General features: G+C 51.7%; 1 protein-coding gene across 1 annotated transcript in view; it reads left to right on the forward strand.

Moving 5' to 3' along the window:
• ELP3 (elongator acetyltransferase complex subunit 3) overlaps positions 1–17,549 on the forward strand; it is a 119,881-nt gene extending 102,332 nt beyond the window's left edge. Inside the window, exon 15 of the mRNA XM_068397860.1 lies at positions 15,821–17,549. Coding sequence (XP_068253961.1) covers positions 15,821–15,897 — 77 coding nt within the window. The 3' untranslated portion in view covers positions 15,898–17,549. The remainder of the gene's footprint in view (positions 1–15,820) is intronic.
• Positions 17,550–19,038: the final 1,489 nt, after the last annotated feature.

Here is a 19,038-nt window from a genome sequence, read left to right on the forward strand (position 1 = left end):
AGAGTCGAGTCAGTGCTTTACAATTACTTGAAGCACCTGAGCAATAAAATTACAAGACTGATCCCTTTCTCTTTTAAAGTACAGTAGTTACACATGATACTGAAAAACAGGTGGCAGAAATGTTTCCCTACATCGTTTTAAAATAATCTTTGTGAACTTAAATAATGTGTGTGCAGGTGGAGTTTGGGGAAAATTCCCATTCCAGATATTTCTGCTCTTTTAATGCGTGCGTCATCTGTTATAGCAACCTGGGAGATGTGGCGAGAGGCTGTACTCAGCAGGTCTGCAGAGCAGGAGGGTGCGAGTGAGTGAGTGTAGCAGCACAGTGACAGCAGCACACACACATTCAAGGTCACTCCTGAGGACTTACTGCCCCTGGAAGTGCCCAGCACCACCAGCCAAAGCCCAGCTGCTCATCCAAGGAGGGAGAAAGCAGCAGAGACCAGAGCAGAGCCAGTGAAGGGATATACTCAGTGCTGCTGTCATTCTGGCTGGGCTTCGTGGCCTTCATGCCTCTGCCTTGAAGACTTGGGGCACAATTGGCCGATACCCGAGCAGCTCTGACCAGCCCGTGCCGACATTAGGTTGGACATTAGGAAGCATTTCTTCTCAGCAAGGGTCATTAGCCATTGGAAGGGGCTGCCCAGGGAGGTGGTGGAGTCACCATCCCTGGAGGTGTTTAAGACAAGACTGGACATGGCACTTAGTGCCCTGGTCTAGTTGCCATGGTGGTGTCAGGGCAATGGTTGGACTCGATGATCCCAGAGGGCTCTTCCAACCTCATTGGTTCTGTGATTCACAATAACCAAGCGCGAGACATCCTTGCGTCAGGGCTCGCCTGCGCCCGGGCAGCCTGGCTGCTGCCAGCTCTTCCTGGCTCCCAGTACGCTCTGGGCTGCTCTGCTCTGCTAGCTCCTCGCCAAGCCCTTAATCTCCTGCTCCTCTTTGTGAGAAGCGTTGGGGTTGTGCCAAACTGACATCCTGTCCTGGCACCGAAACGTCTTGCTTTGACTCTGCGTGTAACATCGCTGTTCTTGTTGGTTTGGGGTTTTTTAAAGGATGTGTCTCCTCCTGTCTCAGGGATAGCTGCAGGCTTCACGTGTGGATTTTCAATGTTACCATCTCCAAACCCTAGTTGTACTGCCCACCACTGCTTCTGTGTGCCCTTCACACGTCTTCAGTGTGTGAAAGCCTCTTTCCTCTGAACTTTATGCCGCTGGGACGTGCAGAGCACAGGTGGCTGCCTCCAGCTTTGCTTTCTATGGACACAGCAGAGGTTGGTGGTTTCAGTACCAGTGGCATTTAACAGTGCTTATTTCACAGAATCACAGACTGGTTTGGGTCGGAAGGGACCTTAAAGCCCATCTAGTTCCAACCCCCCTGCCATGGGCAGGGACACCTTCCACCAGACCAGGTTGCTCCAAGCCCCATCCAACCTGGCCTTGAACACTGCCAGGGAGGGGGCAGCCACAGCTTCTCTGGGTAACCTGGGCCAGGCTCTCACCACCCTCACAGCAAAGAATTTCTTCCTCAGATCTCATCTCAATCTCCCCTCTTTCAGTTTAAAACCGTTCCCCCTTGTTCTGTCACTCCATGCCCTTGTAAAAAGCCCCTCTCCAGCTTTCCTGTAGCCCCTTCAGGCACTGGAAGGTGCTAGAAGGTCTCCCCGGAGCCTTCTCTTCTCCAGGCTGAACAGCCCCAGCTCTCTCAGCCTGTCTCCAGAGCAGAGGGTCTCCAGCCCTCTGAGCATCTCCGTGGCCTCCTCTGGACTCGCTCCAACAGCTCCATGTCCTTCTTCTGTTGGGGGCCCCGGTATTTATTTTACCTCTGTAAAGCGAGTTTCTTGTGTGAAGTTCAGATGGGGCTGCCACTGAGTATTCCCTTTATTCACAGCAGAGGAATTGAAGGTCTCCAGCTCTTGAGTCACTGTCTGTATCCCTATCTACCTAGCCTAAATCAGCTGCCACAAGGAGAGGGACAGCACCTTCATGCTGCCATGTCATCCTTAAAGGGTTGGCATCATCCTCCTTGTCCTTGACGAGCGTGCTGGCCGCAGCAGGTGAGCTGCCTCCTTGGTTTAGTGACTCTGAAAGCTGAGATGCTGCAGGTGAGGCTGCTGGCTACCCCAAGGGCAAGGACCAGGGATGCACAGACCAAATGTTTATGCGCTGTTAAGACTGCAAATTACTTCTCGAACGCTAAAAGCTGGCTCTATAAATACAGTGCTCTTGCATGGAAGAGCTTTTTTGGCTGCAGTATGTGCTGTGACGTCTGTCAGCGTTATCTGTTTGTGCTGGCCCCAGAAAAGCAGACTAGCTTGGCTTGTACCAACAGGATTGTCTCCTTATCTCTGTACAGAAGATGTTTGCTCGGCGGGGGGTGGGGGATGAGATTGAATTCCCCTGTCGCAGGTGCTTGCCCTGTTCAAACCGAATGCACCCAGGTCCATTAATAAGCACCCTTTCCTTTCTCCTTTAAAGTGGAGGCATTTTGTCACCTGTGCCTACGCTGTCTCCAGTAGCCTCATTGATAATTGACTCCCGAGGCTGGAGGGGTGTCTGGAACCGCAGCCAAATCCGCACCAGCACGCCTCATCTTCTGAAGCCGTAGTTTAACATCTCCCTGCAGCGAGATTTCGCTGGAGCCTCGCTCCGTCCCGGTGACGTAGCAGCCTTATCACGGCGGTGGGGGGGTCTGGCACCGCTGCCCTTCCCTGCTATAAGCTAATTACTATGCGGCAAGATGATCACTTTTCCCCCAGACCAGGTTTCTATTTGTGTGCTGTCAAGTAGAAAATTAACATGGACACAGGCCAGGGATGTTTCACGCCTGAGTGCGCTGAGGCTGACGGTGGTGATGGGAAGGCAGGATGGATTTCTGAATGGTGGGTGTAGAAGATCAGGTGATGGCAAGCGTCGGCAGCCCGCTTCATTAGCCGGATCGTCGGAGAAGTCAAGTAGCTGGGGAAGAGCCGGAGGAAAATCTCCCGTAGCGTGCCCAGTCCTCGTTAAGCGCCCGTCTCGGTGTGCTTTGTTCAGAGCTCAGCTGAGCAATATTTCTGCAGAGCAGGTAAGGGGTGTTGTCTGCAAAATTTAGAAGCGAGAGGCTAGCTATATTAACTGTATTAATTCATTATTTGCCACACCAGAGCCTTTTCAGGGCCTCCTTGCTCTGCAGAGATGCAAATGTAATTGATGGTCGAGTGACCCTCCTTGCATTGCTGCTGGGTCCAGACGAACACACGAACTTGTAGGAGCCCTGTCAGCAACTTGCAAGAGGGGCAATAAAGCAAACACGTAAAAATGAGAAGAGATTGTATTGAATTTTTCCCTTTCTGGTCATTCTCACTTCTTTTTAATCAGTAGCGTTATTTTTTTTGAGTATTTTGATGCTTTTTATTAAAAAATATGTGCGGTAATAACCTTCAGGTGTAGCCACCTATGTTTTTACGGCGAGGGTGGTGAGACACTGGCCCAGGTTGCCCAGAGTCACTGGTGAGGCAGCACCTTGAATCCTGTGTCCAGTTCTGGGCCCTGCACTTCAAGAAAGATGTTGAGGTCTTGGAGTGGAGCGAGTGCAGAGGAGGGCGACCAAGCTGGTGAAGGGTCTGGAGGGTCTGACCTCCGAGGAACGGCTGAGGGAGCTGGGGGTGTTTAGCCTGGAGAAGAGGAGGCTCAGAGGTGACCTTAGTGCAGTCTACAACTACCTGAAGGGAGGTTGTAGTGAAGTGGGAGTCGGCCTCTTCTCCCAGGCAACCAGCGCTAGGACAAGAGGACACAGCCTCAAGCTTGGCCAGGGGAGGTTCAGGTTGGCCATTAGGAAGCATTTCTTCTCAGCAAGGGTCATTAGCCATTGGAAGGGGCTGCCCAGGGAGGTGGTGGAGTCACCATCTCTGGAGGGGTTTAAGAAAAGCCTGGACATGGCACTTAGTGCCATGGTCTAGTCGCCATGGTGGTGTCAGGGCAATGGTTGGACTCGATGATCCCACAGATCTCTTCCAACCTGATTGATTCTGTGATTCTGTGAGAGGTGGGAGATGCCCCATCCCTGGGAACATTCAAGGTCAGGTTAGACGGGGCTCTGAGCAACCTGATCTAGGTGAAGATGTCCCTGCCCATGACAGGGGGTTGGACTAGATGGTCTTTAAAGGTCTCTTCCCACCCAAACCATGCTGTGATTCTCTGATGAAGTAGCTGCATGGGGACGCTGCCTGTTTAAGGGCTGGTAGGCTCTCGCTCAAGATTGCTGAGTGTTTCTTCATTGGCTTTAAAATCTCGTAGCCCATAGGAAAGAAAATCGATCGTGAATGCCTCACATGCTTGGTGAGTCATCCTAAATCCCCAGTCTCTCAGTAATAACCTTACCAGCTGGGTTGGATATTTCAGCAACCATCTCTGGAAGAAACTTCAAGACATTATGTAGCCTGTAGGTCTAAAATCTCACCAACCTTTAACTTTGACAAATTTGGGGTTGACTAGCAGACACATTTCACTGTCCCTGTCTCTCTCAACACCCGGTGGCCACACTGGTGGCAGCGCTTTGTTAAAGTGTAAGAGAAGTTACAGTATTAACTCTTAAATATTTAATTTTGCTTTGTTTAGTGTCAGAAGATCTGTCAGCTCTGGCTTCATCTGTCGCAGTGAAAGGCGGTGTTGGTGTGGTGCCTTTCTCTCTCCTGACAGTGGATGCTTTCAGTGCAGCTGGGTTTGGGCCAGGCCTGTGTAGTCATTAATGAAGTGTTGCTTCTGTAATAAAGAGATCAATGAGCTGTAATCTCACCATCTGGAAGCTCTACGATGGGTCTTACCTGCAGCCTTGCCATTTAAAAATCAGTTCGAGCCAGGGCATCTCCTGTGTGCTAAGAGGCACCCCAAAAGTTGAGTGCTGTAAAATCAGTTCTTTAATTCTACCATTCATTGAATTGTTTTTATTTAAAAAAAAAAAGAAGTTATTGGTGACAGTCTTGATTTTGAGATTTAAGAACAGATCAGAAAACCCCCAAGCAATCCATTTGTTAATATGATAAAGCTTTTGCTCTGGTTTTCCTCGTTAGCTTCACCAACACACAAATTCTGCAGTGTGACAGGAGAGGAGGACATGTGGTATCTGCTTTGTTTTGATAAAACTTCATAAGCAGTTCACTAAATCATTCTATCAAGGTACTATAATCCTTACAACCAAAATACCTTTCCAGAGCGGGGCTGGTGTGTCTGTACCCCACAAAGCACTCGGGCACTCCAAGCTCCCACCCTGGAGTGTCACTCCAGAAACTTGCCCCGTTAAATTGGTTTTGGTGTTTGGCAAACCTCCCCTGGCAAATCAGGAGAACTGGCCTCCGAAGCTGGTGTCCCCAAACATCCCTCCTTCACCTTGACATTGCCGATGAGTCGGTGTCGCTGTTATGGAAGGATTCGTTGTAGCTTGTGTTAACCTTTAAATTTGAGGTGGTTCCTCTGAAGTAATTGCTGAGGCTCCCTCTGCAGGCAGGGATGGAGGGAGGACAGGCTGAACTGGGAGCATGTATGGGGACCTTGTTTGCTGGATTAGAGATCTAAAAGACTGGACATGGCACTTAGTGCCATGGTCTAGTTGACAGGGTGGTGTCAGGGCAATGGCTGGACTCGATGATCCCAGAGGTCTCTTCCAACCTGGTTGATTCTGTGATTCTGTGGTGATCGTTTGAAAGGACTGAAGATGAATGAGGGGATGCTGCCTTTTGGGTTGGAGATGCAAGAGAGGAAGAAAAGAGCCTCTCAAATTGGCCAGGTCCTAAACCATGCCAAGCCATTCTGGATTTAAATTGGGTTGAATTAAATTAAAGCTGTAGCCTATAAAGAGTATCAAGCACCGGCACAGGCTGCCCAGGGCAGTGGTGGAGTCCCCATCCCTGGGGGGATTTAAAAGCCGTGTAGATGTGGTGCTGAGGGCCATGGGTTAGTGGTGGCCTTGGCAGTGCTGGGTTAACGGTTGGACTTGATGATCTTAAAGGTTCTTTCCAACCAAAACAATTCTGTGATTCTGAGTTACAAAGGGGAGAGTAAAGGTGTCCTGTGCTGTTTACGTAGTGTGGTTTCTTCCTTCATTTTTATTTATCAAGCCCAAGAGCTGACCACGAGCTGGAGGAAGGATCAGGTCTATCCGAAAGGGACTGCATCTCTCTGCGTTTGCATCAAATCCAGAGTGGATTTCAGTGGGGCAGGGATGGGATTTGAGGGGGATGCTGGGGATATTCAGGGCTTTCTGCTTGTGGGTCACGGCTTCAAAAATAATCCAGTCTCAAATCTGAAAGGCCACCGGTGTTTTGCAGTAGTGAAGTGAGTCGTTGAGCTGATGAAGGGAGCCCCAGGCTTCAAAACTCTTTTTTTATCACAGACCTGCTTCGTGATTTCAGACAAATTACCCAGCTGCCTGGGATCTTGGCTCTTCTTGGGGGACGTGGCGATGGCAGTACCTCCCTGCTAGACAGAGGTGGTGTGAAAACAGTAATTTAAAATCCCTGGGAAGCAATCCGGGCAGGAAGAAGGCACAACTGGCATTTGACAGAAAATAAAAGAGAGGCTTTCAGGCACAGGTTTCTCTTCCAGGTCCAACAAACAGCAACGCCCAGACTAAATACAGGTCAGGCACGGTTGCTGCTAGTGGGTTTGGTTCTGTTAATCATTGAGCCCTTGCTGGAGAAAGGATTATGAAATGCTTCACACGCAGTGATATTAACAGGCGTGTAAGTACATAAAGATATGTCTAAATCACAGCTCTAACAGCCACGGTAATTAGCTCTTTGTGGTTGCTGCAGCAGCGGGAAGTCATGAAATACTGAACTCTCCTGGATTTAGTCCCTCCAGAAACTGTTGAAACACACGGGCAGAGTCGCTCTGCGGGGAGAATGCTTCAGAGCCCGGTGCTGCAATGTGCTCATGGGTGCAAAAAAAATATTAAAAAGAGGTTCCAGTGCTCTGGTTTTAAAGCAGGTTTATTGGAAGAAAAATATTTTCAATTATCTTTTTTAAAAAAAAAATCATATTCCTATTTTCCATTTGCATTGCCTGGGTTATGTTTTGTGATGAGTGGCGAAGTATTAGGAGTTCTCAGGAGTATTAGGAGTTGGGAGTAATATGTTTGTTACAGAATACATTGATTTAAAAGAAAAGTGAGCGTGTTTGTGTTTCCTCTCTATGCTGACTTGAAAAATTGAGAGTATTGTATTTGCAAGATACTGGGTACCATTTCCAAAAGCCCCTACTTCTAATTTTCGTAGGATTTTTATCTCCCAGTATCTTTAGGAACTTTTGAGAAATGAGTTGCCAATTATCTAATCTTTAACAACAAAATAATCTTTGCTGCAGGGATCGATGTAAGGATTGTTCCTTGGTTTCTTAAATTAATAACTTTTTTCTGATTGCTCCGACGTGCCCAGGTTTTCTCAGCAGTGTTAAGAAGGTTTTTTCCATTTCCTTGCTGCTGATAAGGCATTTTAGCGATCTCAAATCCTTTCCTTTTCCCCATTGTTACGGTTCTCCGCGGTTGGTTGGGAGTGATTCACACGCAACAGCCTCATGTTTCCCCCACAGATAAAATCCAGCGTTGTGAAAAGTGTGAATGCCAAAGCAAACTCATCGGAGGTCGGGGATGGCTCTGCTGTGCATTCTTAACTCATGCATCAGCTCAGAAATGTGCTGTGTGGTTTTTCAGTCAGCGTCCGGTACAGAGAACCACAGAATCCCAGCCTGGCTGGGGTTGGAAGGCACCTCTGGAGATCATCCAGTCAACCCCTGCCAAAGCAGGGTCACCCAGAGCACGTTGCACAGGGTCGTGTCCAGGTGGGTTTGAATATCTCCAGAGAAGGAGAATCCCCACCCTCCCTGGGCAGTCTGTCCCAGGGCTCTGGCACCCTCACAGTGAAGTTTTTTCCTCATACTGAGATGGAACTTCCCATGTTCCCATGTCTATCTACACGACAGACAAGAAAACGTTCTCTCATCTTATTTTCCTACCACTCATATATTTGTAACCCTAGTTTTGACCCTTCCTCATATAAGCAGGTCCTGCCAACTTGAAGAGCAAGGGCTCGCTCCGAAGCAAGCTCTGGTCGCTTGCCCAAGTGGTGGCAAAGTGCCAGTAAGTGTCGGCTTTGCTTTGAAGTCCTACACGCAGTCTAGGTTTTGGGTAGTGCTAGGTTGGCAGTGCTGGGTTGATAGTTGGACTTGATGATCTTAAAGGTCCTTTCCAAGCAAAACAATTCCATGATTCTATAGCAGTGGGTTTCACAACAAGACATTTGTTTGACAGCTAGCAAAGTGTCATCTTGGACTTGGTGGAGGTCAAAGCAAGGAGTATAAAGAAAAAAACTAAAGCTGCTCTTTTAGTAGCCTGAGTCTCTGCCAAGACCCGTGGTAAAAAGAGGGTCGTGTTTGCTCACTCACCACTGACGTCAGGCTCCAAGTCACCTGACCCCAAGTCTTGAGAGACTCTAAACTGAGCTTTGTGATCTCTGAATGATGGCCTTTGAATGCTCCTAATGCTTTGGCAGCCTCGGCCTGGTCATGGGAGACACGCATGGAGGCCAAGGAGGTTCTCTGAGCTCTTGTTTTCTTTCTTCACTTCTCTAGTTGTGTTGAAAATGCAGATGTTTATGGTCTGTCCCATGGGCAGCGGCTTCCCAGCCTCCTGCCCAGCTCTGTGCCATCGCTGTGTTTTACCGATGTCCATGGAAGTACTATAGGTGACTCCAGAAGCATTTGTTGCTTCCTTCTCTGTGCCTTTTCGAAACCACAGAAATTATATTCCAGCCGTGGCAGAGTGTTCCCCTCGTAGAGCATCGCTGTGCCAGCAGCAACGCCGGCAGTCATGGGGGAATGTCCTTTCTGATAGCAAGAGAAGCAGCCGTGGCCATCCCAAATCCCCATGGCTGGCTTGAGACTCACTATCTCACTGGCTTGAGATGGCTGGTGGAGTCACCATCTCTGTATGTGTTTAAGAAAAGCCTGGACATGGCACTTAGTGCCATGGTCTAGTTGCCATGGTGGTGTCAGGGCAATGGTTGGACTCGATGATCCCAGAGGGCTCTTCCAACCTCATTGATTCTGTGATTCTGTGCTTGTTCTGGGTGAAATCCATAGTGCTTTGGTGAACATAGCATTGCCCTTTCCTGTCCTATTGCCTGCACTAACCACGAGTCCTTTTCTCAACACCCTTGAAGGACAATCCTACTTGCCAGAGATCCTACAGACGAGCTGGGTGTCCCTGCAGTGAGCCTGGGGCTCTCCTTTCCTCAGGTGAACCACCAAGACAGGTAGTTACTCCCAAAAAAACCTGGAAGAGGCTTCGCTGTCACCAGAATTGCAGCTGGCACGTTAATGGATTGAGGCAATTTGGAAAGTTCAGCTGACTCAGGTTCGCTGTCTTGCACACAGGGCCCCGCTAACTGCTTCTAGGAAATATTTGGAGGAGGAAGGAAGCTGTGAGACATGATAAGCCTTGACTCTGCATCTTAAGAAAAGATTTTGGTTGTTTCCAAACGATACGGAGACCTGTGTAGAGAGAAGTCTCTCGTGTGCCTCAGTCAGTCTCTGCTGTGGAAATTTTATGAACTATTAGTAGCTCTTTAATGATCCTGAAAACAGGCTCATTTTCACTTAGTTCGGTGACTAGTGAGCCGTGGTGAAGGAAGCTTGGAGGATACTCGGCCTCGGGTGCTGCGTGGCAATATTTCTGTGTGGCAGGGCTGAGTCAGAAAGGTGTCATGGGCAGGAGGTGCCGCACATGGGCAATGAAATCTGATTTCTGCTGTCCTCTGGGTAGCAGTCCCGTGCTGACCTCTCGTCCTTCTGGGCCAGAAGAGTGTTTAACCCCAATGCTGTGGTCACCTTTCTCTGTCCCCTGCTACAGGCAGGCTTTTTAAACTGATTTAATTAATCATAGAATCATAGAATCACAGACTGGTTTGGGTTGGGAGGGACCTTAAAGCCCATCCAGCTCCAACCCCCTGCCACAGGCAGGGACACCTTCCACCAGACCAGGTTGCTCCAAGCCCCATCCAACCTGGCCTTGAACACTGCCAGGGAGGGGGCAGCCACAGCTTCTCTGGGCAACCTGGGCCAGGGTCTCACCACCCTCACAGCAAAGAATTTCTTCCTCAGATCTCATCTCAATCTCCCCTCTTGCAGTTTAAAACCATTCCCCCCTTGTCCTGTCACTCCATGCCCTTGTAAAAAGCCCCTCTCCAGCTTTCCTGTAGCCCCTTCAGGCACTGGAAGGTGTTAGAAGGTCTCCCCGGAGCCTTCTCTTCTCCAGGCTGAACAGCCCCAGCTCTCTCAGCCTGTCTCCAGAGCAGAGGGGCTCCAGCCCTCTGAGCATCTTCGTGGCCTCCTCTGGACTCGCTCCAACAGCTCCGTGTCCTTCTTCTGTTGGGGCCCCAGAGCTGGACGCAGCACTGCAGGGGGGGGTCTCCCGAGAGCGGAGCAGAGGGGCAGAATCCCCTCCCTCGCCCTGCTGGCCACGCTGCTGGGGATGCAGCCCAGGATACGGTTTCTGAGGTTTACATGTTACGGTGAAAAGCCAGGTTTGGGGTTTTATCAGTAGGCTTCACCATTATTCAGAAAAGAGCCAAAGGCGATTAAATTAACCAGCAGCTGTTGCCAGAGGATGTGTCATTTGAAGATTGTGGTGAGGGACACTTCCAAAAAGCCTCAGCTGGCCCCTGGCCATGGGTTTCCATCCAGGCAGGCATGATCGGAGCTCCTGCCCTTCAACTGAATCACTGGCAGTGAATCTGGATGATGGGTTGGTTGAAATCTGCTCTGCTGAGTTCAAACTGAGCTCTCCTGCACAGTTTGTTAGAGAATATTGAAAAATTAAACCCTGTTTTAAAGACCCAGAATGAGAAATGCAGCCAAATCTGGCTTGGAAAGTCAAAAAGCTTCTTGGAGCAGCTTTTGGCCTTACTCCTCCACTTCTGTGTGATATTTCTTTTGTGATATTTCTTGGATGATGTGTCTTTTCACTGGAAAGCACGAGTGCAAGTTGGAGCAGTGGGAAGAGTGCTGCCTGAACAGGTCCCACCAACTCCGTGGTATGTTTGTTGTAAGTTACAACAGCAAAGATTTGGGAAGAGAACTTGTGCCATCGAGACCTTCCTTTCAGGTGTGCTTGGTGGACAAGTGTTGAGTGCATGCTGGGCATTACGAGGTGCTTCTCCACCCCTAGAATGACTTGTGAGCACACGAAACGGCACGTTGTTTTAGTAGCTGTAGCTCTGATTTCCTTAGGACTGCGTGTTTGTACTCTCCTTGTGATCAGAAGCCAGCAGCATAGTCCTGCAGCTTTGGTTTTTTGGACTTTGCATTCATACAAAGTTGTGATCATTTCACAAGGGAGATGTTTGTGAAGATGGATTCCTTCTGCATGACTTATAGGCAGCGATTAGTGTCCCACAGATCTTTTATTCCATTTAGCAGTGCCTACTTTTAATGGCTCTTTGGCCAACTTCAAGTATGTGGTGGGCACATGCAGTCCAGGGTGCCAAAAATCCAGTCTGAAGTCACCTCCCTAGTCACATACGGGGTAGAGGTGTGGGCTTGAGCATGTAGTGCTTGTATCTACTGATCCACTCCGGTTACACCACGTGAGATCACAAGAAGTCCTTGTTCTGTAGGCTTGTGCCTGCCTTCCCCCGTTTCCAGATGTAGATGTTGCCCCTGTGCCTGGGCAGCCTGCCACCATCCCGCTGCGCTGCGGCACGATGAAGCTTCTCATGGATGGGCTCTACCTTCTGCACAGTCTCCCTGTAAGCAGTAAATTTCTGCCTTTCTCTTCCCGTTACGGCCAGCTGGATATGAGCCAGCAGTGTGCCCAGGTGGCCAAGAAGGCCACCAGCATCCTTGTACCAGCAGTAGTGTGGCCAGCAGGACCAGGGCAGGGATCGTCCCCCTGTGCTCGGCACTGGTGAGGCCGCACCTCGAATCCTGGGTGCAGTTTTGGGCCCCTCACGACAAGAAAGACCTTGAGGTGCTGGAGCGAGTCCAGAGAAGGGCAACGGGGCTGGGGAAGGGTCTGGAGCACAAGTGTTATGAGGAGCGGCTGAGGGACCTGGGGGGGGTTTAGCCTGGAGAAAAGGAGGCTGAGGGGAGACCTTCTTGCTCTCTACAACTGCCTGAAAGGAGGGTGTAGCGAGGGGGGGGTCAGCCTCTTCTCCCAGGTAACAAGCGATGGGACGAGAGGAACCGGCCTCAAGTTGTGCCAGGGGAGGTTTAGGTTGGAGATCAGGGACAATTTCTTCATGGAAAGGGTTGTCAAGCACTGGCACAGGCTGCCCAGGGCAGTGGTGGAGTCCCCATCCCTGGGGGGATTTAAAAGCCGTGTAGATGTGGTGCTGAGGGACATGGGTTAGTGGTGGCCTTGGCAGTGCTGGGTCAATGGTTGGACTCGATGGTCTTAAAGGTCCTTTCCAACCAAAACGATTCTATGGTTCTGTTTTTGAATCCATTGAATTGCCAGGTCTGTTGTGGGCTGATGGTCCAGGGCACATGATCCTGGACACTTGGCTTCCACACTTCTGGACACAAACCCAATGGCCGCTTCTTGGGACCTCTTGGTGAGAGCTTTTGCTCTCCAAAGTCTCTTGCCTTGAAAACATTCCTGCAGCGCTGGAGCTAGCAAGACATCCCAAGTTAGAGCTGGGCAGCAGGGAAACCACGCCGTATCTTCACACGCAGCCTTCAGCTTGAGGCATCTCCTGCCTCCTCTTCACAGAAGACTTTCCTGAAGACTTTCCTGTTGAGAGACAGTCATTTTGTGCGAGAAGTTACTGCTACGAGCAGGGCTGAGATGGCGACTGAGATGCTTTGCGAAGCGGCGCAGCGTGGGACCCCTGGGGCACGGGGCTGGCCAGCTGCATCATCATTCTTGTTAATGGCTTGAACCCGTTGCCCTCAAACGAGGAAGAGTTGGCGCTTAACTCGTGCCACTTAGTAGCTCCGAGATTAATGGAGGCAGCACGCGATGCTCCGACACAACCTCAACTGCCACCTTTAAAATCCACACATTTCCCAAGGGCTTTAGTAAAAAAAAAAGGGGGAAGTGTTAAATCATTCTGATCAAGGTGGTTTTAAAACCATCAGCTGAATTACTCGGTTGTCCTTTAGCTTCAGGAGGGTTGTTCTTCAGCTTCAGATTTCCCTAAGCCTTTTAACCAAGCTGTTCTGGGCCACGGGCAGGGTGGCTCTGCTGTTCTGCTGCCAAAATCTGTATGTCGTAGCCCAGCACCTCTACTAACGAACCCAGAGGATGTTTTTTAGGCGAGATACTGATGAAGGTGATAGTTTACTCCAGGCCAGAGATCCCGACCCTGCCAGGCAGAGATCAAGAAGAGGGGAGTGGAAATGTGTGAGGTAGACTTGGGCTTTTCCTTGGCTTCAGGTTCACGCTGAAGCTGAGTGAATTTGTGTCCCTTTAGGATGATTTCAGAATCACAGAATCACAGAGTGGTTTGGGTTGGAAGGGACCTTAAAGATCATCTAGTTCCAACCCCCTGCCATGGGCAGGGACACCTTCCACCAGACCAGGTTGCTCCAAGCCCCATCCAACCTGGCCTTGAACACTGCCAGGGAGGGGGCAGCCACAGCTTCTCTGGGCAACCTGGGCCAGGGTCTCACCACCCTCACAGTCAAGAATTTCTTCCTCAGATCTCATCTAAATCTCTCCTCTTTCGGTTTAGGGTTTTCAGTGTCTGGACTCTTTACTCCCCTCTCGTGAGATCCCCCCCGCAGTGCTGCGTCCAGCTCTGGGGCCCCCAACAGAAGAAGGACACGGAGCTGTTGGAGCGAGTCCAGAGGAGGCCACGGAGATGCTCAGAGGGCTGGAGCCCCTCTGCTATGGAGACAGGCTGAGAGAGTTGGGGCTGTTCAGCCTGGAGAAGAGAAGGCTCCGGGGAGACCTTCTAGCACCTTCCAGTGCCTGAAGGGGCTCCAGGAAAGCGGGAGAGGGGCTTTTTACAAGGGCATGGAGTGACAGGACGAGGGGGAACGGTTTCAAACTGAAAGAGGGGAGATTGAGATGAGATGTGAGGAAGAAATTCTTTGCTGTGAGGGTGGTGAGACCCTGGCCCAGGTTGCCCAGAGCAGCTGTGGCTGCCCCCTCCCTGGCAGTGTTCAAGGCCAGGCTGGATGGGGCTGGGAGCAACCTGGTCTGGTGGAAGGTGTCCCTGCCCATGGCAGGGGGGTTGGAGCTGGATGGGCTTTAAGGTCCCTCCCAACCCAAACCACTCTGTGATTCTGTGATTCCATAATGCTTCTCCAGGATGCTGGTGGGGGGTTTGTCCGTCGCTGTGGTGCTTGAGCCGTTCGGTCACTATTGTGCACTCAGGAAATACATCCTAAAGTCTGTCCAAGCATCAATGGGTAAAATTGCCACAGGGATGTGTGGGCAGGAAGGGGTGGTCCAGCCACACCGGGTCACTCCGTGCATGGGAGATGCAGCCGGTTCCTGGAGAGCCATCTGCAAGCGCCACGGTTTCCAGGAACTGGCTGGAGGGATGAGAGGAGAGGACGGAGGGGCCGCTTTTCCTGCTGGTGAGCCATGTCCTGTCCGTCCTTCTGTCCCTCCCCACCAGCTGCGCTGCCAACGATGCCGTGATGCTGAGTTCCTCCTCCCTCCCCTGATGAGTAATGTCTGCATCTGTGAGTAATTAGCTAAGGTGAGGGGGAATGCTGGGCCAGACCCGTCCTGCCGCAGGATGCTGCGTGAAAGGCAGCATGCGGAGCTGCGGGGTCTCATTAAGAGGGGAAGGAGAGGGAAGAGGCCGTCGGAGGTCTGAGGCGTTCGGAGCCTTCCTTTTCAACGAGGAAATGGGATCGCAGCTGCGGAGCCCACTTGTCTGTGTGAAGTGGAGCTGAGCTCATTTCTAGGAGCCGTTGGACACTTTGTGGGGTTATGGAGCCCTTCAGTTCCTGGTAATGATGCCTGCAGCTGGGCCGCCTCCTCTCAAGAGCCAGTCTTTGGGTTGTGTTACACCTGGGGTCCTCTGAACTCTTTGACTCACGTTTCGCTGTTGTTCCCATCTCGCTTCCTCTCTCCCTCGCAGCCTTCCTCAGGACAAAGGACGCGGTGCATGAGTCAGGGCAGACAGAACAGCTCTGCTCCTGCGTTTGCCCCCTTAAAAACACCGTAATCAGTCCAGATGCTAATGAGTAAACACCCCTGCTCCAGCATGGCAGCCGGGGAGGCCCAGCACCAACTGGTCAGAGAGGCCGAGCTCCTTTCGGCACCAACTCTCCATGGAAGTGACTTTTTCCTGCCCAGATGTGGCTTCACCAACTCAGAATCACACAGAAACAATCAGGTTGGCAGAGCCCTCTGGGATCATCGAGTCCAACCATTGCCCTGACACCACCATGGCAACTAGACCAGGGCACTAAGTGCCATGCCCAGGCTTTTCTTAAACCCCTCCAGAGATGGTGACTCCACCACCTCCCTGGGCAGCCCCTTCCAATGGCTAATGACCCTTGCTGAGAAGAAATGCTTCCTAATGTCCAACCTGACCCTCCCCTGGCCAAGCTTGAGGCTGTGTCCTCTTGTCCTATCACTAGTTGCCTGGGAGAAGAGGCCGACTCCCACTGTGCTACAACCTCCCTTCAGGTAGTTGTAGACTGCACTAAGGTCACCTCTGAGCCTCCTCTTCTCCAGGCTAAACACCCCCAGCTCCCTCAGCCGTTCCTTGTAGGTCAGACCCTCCAGACCCTTTCCCAGCTTGGTCGCCCTGCTCTGGACTCGCTCCAACTCCTTTGTCATCACACTAAATTAAACCTTTTTGTCTTTCTCCACACAGGTGTTGGCACAAGGAACTACTACAGGAAGATCGGCTACGAGCTGGAAGGGCCTTACATGGTGAAAAGGCTGGACTGATGCCCCAGGAAGTCCTCGCCCCGACCAGCTGCTGGGAGGAGAGACAAGGAGACAAGACTCAACCTGGAAAGAAAGCTCAAGGTGATGAACATAAGCAAAAAACCAAAACCTGCCAACTGCAAAGGACTTGCTTCTGCCAGAGCCCACGGCAGCAAATGGGGCATCTCCTCTGGGGGGAGCAGCTCTGAGGTCTGCCCGTTGCCCCAGGAGGGGTACGTGTAAGCTGCCAGATCTCCAGGGCCACCTCCGATGCATCACAACAGAGGACTGAGGCGTAGGTGACCTAAAGACGTCCGTTGTTTCTGTGATGCCGTCAGCGGGCTTGTCGTGTCTCAGCATTGAAATTGTGTGGGTTGTTCTGCAACATGAATGAATTCCTGCTCTGTGCGTGTTTGTTTGTGCTGCCCTCGGCTGCTTTCTGTCCATCCCAAGCGATGCCCTTTGATCCTTTCACAGTAGGAGACCATGAGGACTGGAAGCCGTTACCTTGCTAGCTGTAGGAATTGAGATTAAAACTCAAACTGAAGCTCTACAGGGACACACAACCATGGAGTAACGGAGCTTAGAAGGGTCCTTTGAGGTCTCTAGTCCAACCCCACTCAAAGCGGGTCCAATTAGCTGAGGATGGCGATGCTTGAACATCTCCAAGGGTGGAGATACTCAGTGGATGTAGATGGACAGTCCCCAGCATCTAGGGCCCTGTGCCAACATTTGACAACCCATATGTTGAAAAAGTTATTCCTAATATTTGATTGGTGTTTACAGTGTTCCAGCTTGTGCCTGTTGCCTCTTGGCCTGTCACTGTGCACCTCTGGGAAGAGTCTGCTTCTGGTCTCCAAGCTTCTCCTTGCACATCACACGCTCCAACGCCGTAACCATCCTCAGGGCCTCCACTCCAGCTTGTTAGTCTATATTTCCAGCACTCTCTCTGCCACTTCTCCAGCCCATAACCCATTGATTCAGGCACGAGGATGCCGTGTGGCAGCAGTGTCAGAGGCCTTGGCAAGGTCATGGTGTACAACAACCATGGTGCTTCCTTACCCACACTGTCACCACCTCATCACAGCAGGCAGCCGGGGTGCTCGGGCATGATCTGCCCATGGGGGACCCCTCCCGGCTCTTCCCAACTCTCTCTTCTCCCCTCCATCCCCCAGCTGACAAGGGCTTTGGGGAGGGTTTGGTCCCTCTCTTTCCCAGCACGGTGGTGGGGCTGACCACCCTGTAGCTCCTCAGATCCTCCTCCTGGTCCTTCTTGGAGAGGGGTGTGATGGTTGCCTTTTCCAGGCATCAGGAATTCTATCAGGAATGTTAGAAATATTAAAGCTTCTTTCCACAAACGGTGTGAGAGGGGATGTGGGAGCGAGGTGTGACTCTGGGTGAGGAGCTCAGCACCTTCAGCGGAAAGAGACCTAGGGGTGCTGATCGACAGCTGGCTCAACATGAGCCAGCAGTGTGCCCAGGTGGCCAAGAAGGCCAATGGCATCCTGGCCTCTGTTAGGAATAGTGTAGCCAGCCGGTCTGGGGCAGGGATCGTCCCTCTGTACTCGGCACTGGTGAGGCCACATCTTGAATCCTGTGTCCAGTTGTGGGCCCCGCACTTCAAGAGAGATGTTGAGGTGTTGGAGCGAGTCCAGAGGAGGGCGACCAAGCTGGTGAAGGGTCTGGAGGGTCTGACCTCCGAGGAACGGCTGAGGGAGCTGGGGGTGTTTAGCCTGGAGAAGAGGAGGCTCAGAGGTGACCTTAGTGCAGTCTACAACTACCTGAAGGGAGGTTGTAGTGGAGTGGGAGTCGGCCTCTTCTCCCAGGCAACCAGCGCTAGGACAAGAGGACACAGCCTCAAGCTGCACCAGGGGAGGTTCAGGTTGGACATTAGGAAGCATTTCTTCTCAGCAAGGGTCATTAGCCATTGGAAGGGGCTGCCCAGGGAGGTGGTGGAGTCACCATCTCTGGAGGGGTTTAAGAAAAGCCTGGACATGGCACTTAGTGCCCTGGTCTAGTTGCCATGGTGGTGTCAGGGCAATGGTTGGACTCGATGATCCCAGAGGGCTCTTCCAACCTGGTTGATTCTGTGATTCTGTGGGGTGGGGACAGCCCAGGACGCTCAGGGCAGGTGGGTGTCCGTTGGCGTCAGTGGTTCAGGGCTTTCAAAGCCACGTGCCTGGTGCTGCCACTTGGCCTAAACTCAGCAGGGAGCAGCCGGAGCTCTGAGCTCAAACCAGCATTGAAACCCATAGCGGCTTGTAGTGAAGTTGATATTTCGGGTGTTACTGTAATAAATGACCCTGTCAGGAGCCTTCTGGAAGCTTCGCCGATCGGGAGCGCTCGGACACACGTGATTGACTCGGAGGAGGAGCGGTTGGGGCGGAAAGCTCTCACACCGCTGCCACCGTGATCTATCGCTGCTCCCGCCCGGCGCTGCCCGGGGTCAGCGGCCAGAGCCGTGCTGACGGCTGCTGACGCACGAGCCGCGAAGGCAGCGGCGGCCTGGAACAGGCGCGTCCTTGCTGGAGAGAACCGAAAACCAGGCAATAAAGCTTTTATTATTAAAGGTAAACGCTGGTGTCCTGTGGTTTAAGGGCTGGGGAGGGAAAAAACACAGACCGGCTTGTTGGCACCTAAACCCTGAGCCTGTCTGAGCCCCCTGCCCTGTACGGAGGGTTTGACTTCATAGAATCACAGACTGGTTTGGGTTGGGAGGGACCTTAAAGCCCATCCAGCTCCAACCCCCTGCCACGGGCAGGGACACCTTCCACCAGACCAGGTTGCTCCAAGCCCCATCCAGCCTGGCCTTGAACACTGCCAGGGAGGGGGCAGCTACAGGTTCTCTGGGCAACCTGGGCCAGGGTCTCACCACCCTCACAGCAAAGAATTTCTTCCTCACATCTCATCTCAATCTCCCCTCTGTCAGTTTAAAACCGTTCCCCCTTGTCCTGTCACTCCATGCCCTTGTAAAAAGCCCCTCTCCCACTTTCCTGTAGCCCCTTCAGGCACTGGAAGGTGCTAGAAGGTCTCCCCGGAGCCTTCTCTTCTCCAGGCTGAACAGCCCCAACTCTCTCAGCCTGTCTCCAGAGCAGAGGGGCTCCAGCCCTCTGAGCATCTCCGTGGCCTCCTCTGGACTCGCCCCAACAGCTCCATGTCCTT

This window comes from Nyctibius grandis, chromosome 1 (assembly GCF_013368605.1).
Source record: "Nyctibius grandis isolate bNycGra1 chromosome 1, bNycGra1.pri, whole genome shotgun sequence".
Taxonomy (NCBI): domain Eukaryota; kingdom Metazoa; phylum Chordata; class Aves; order Nyctibiiformes; family Nyctibiidae; genus Nyctibius; species Nyctibius grandis.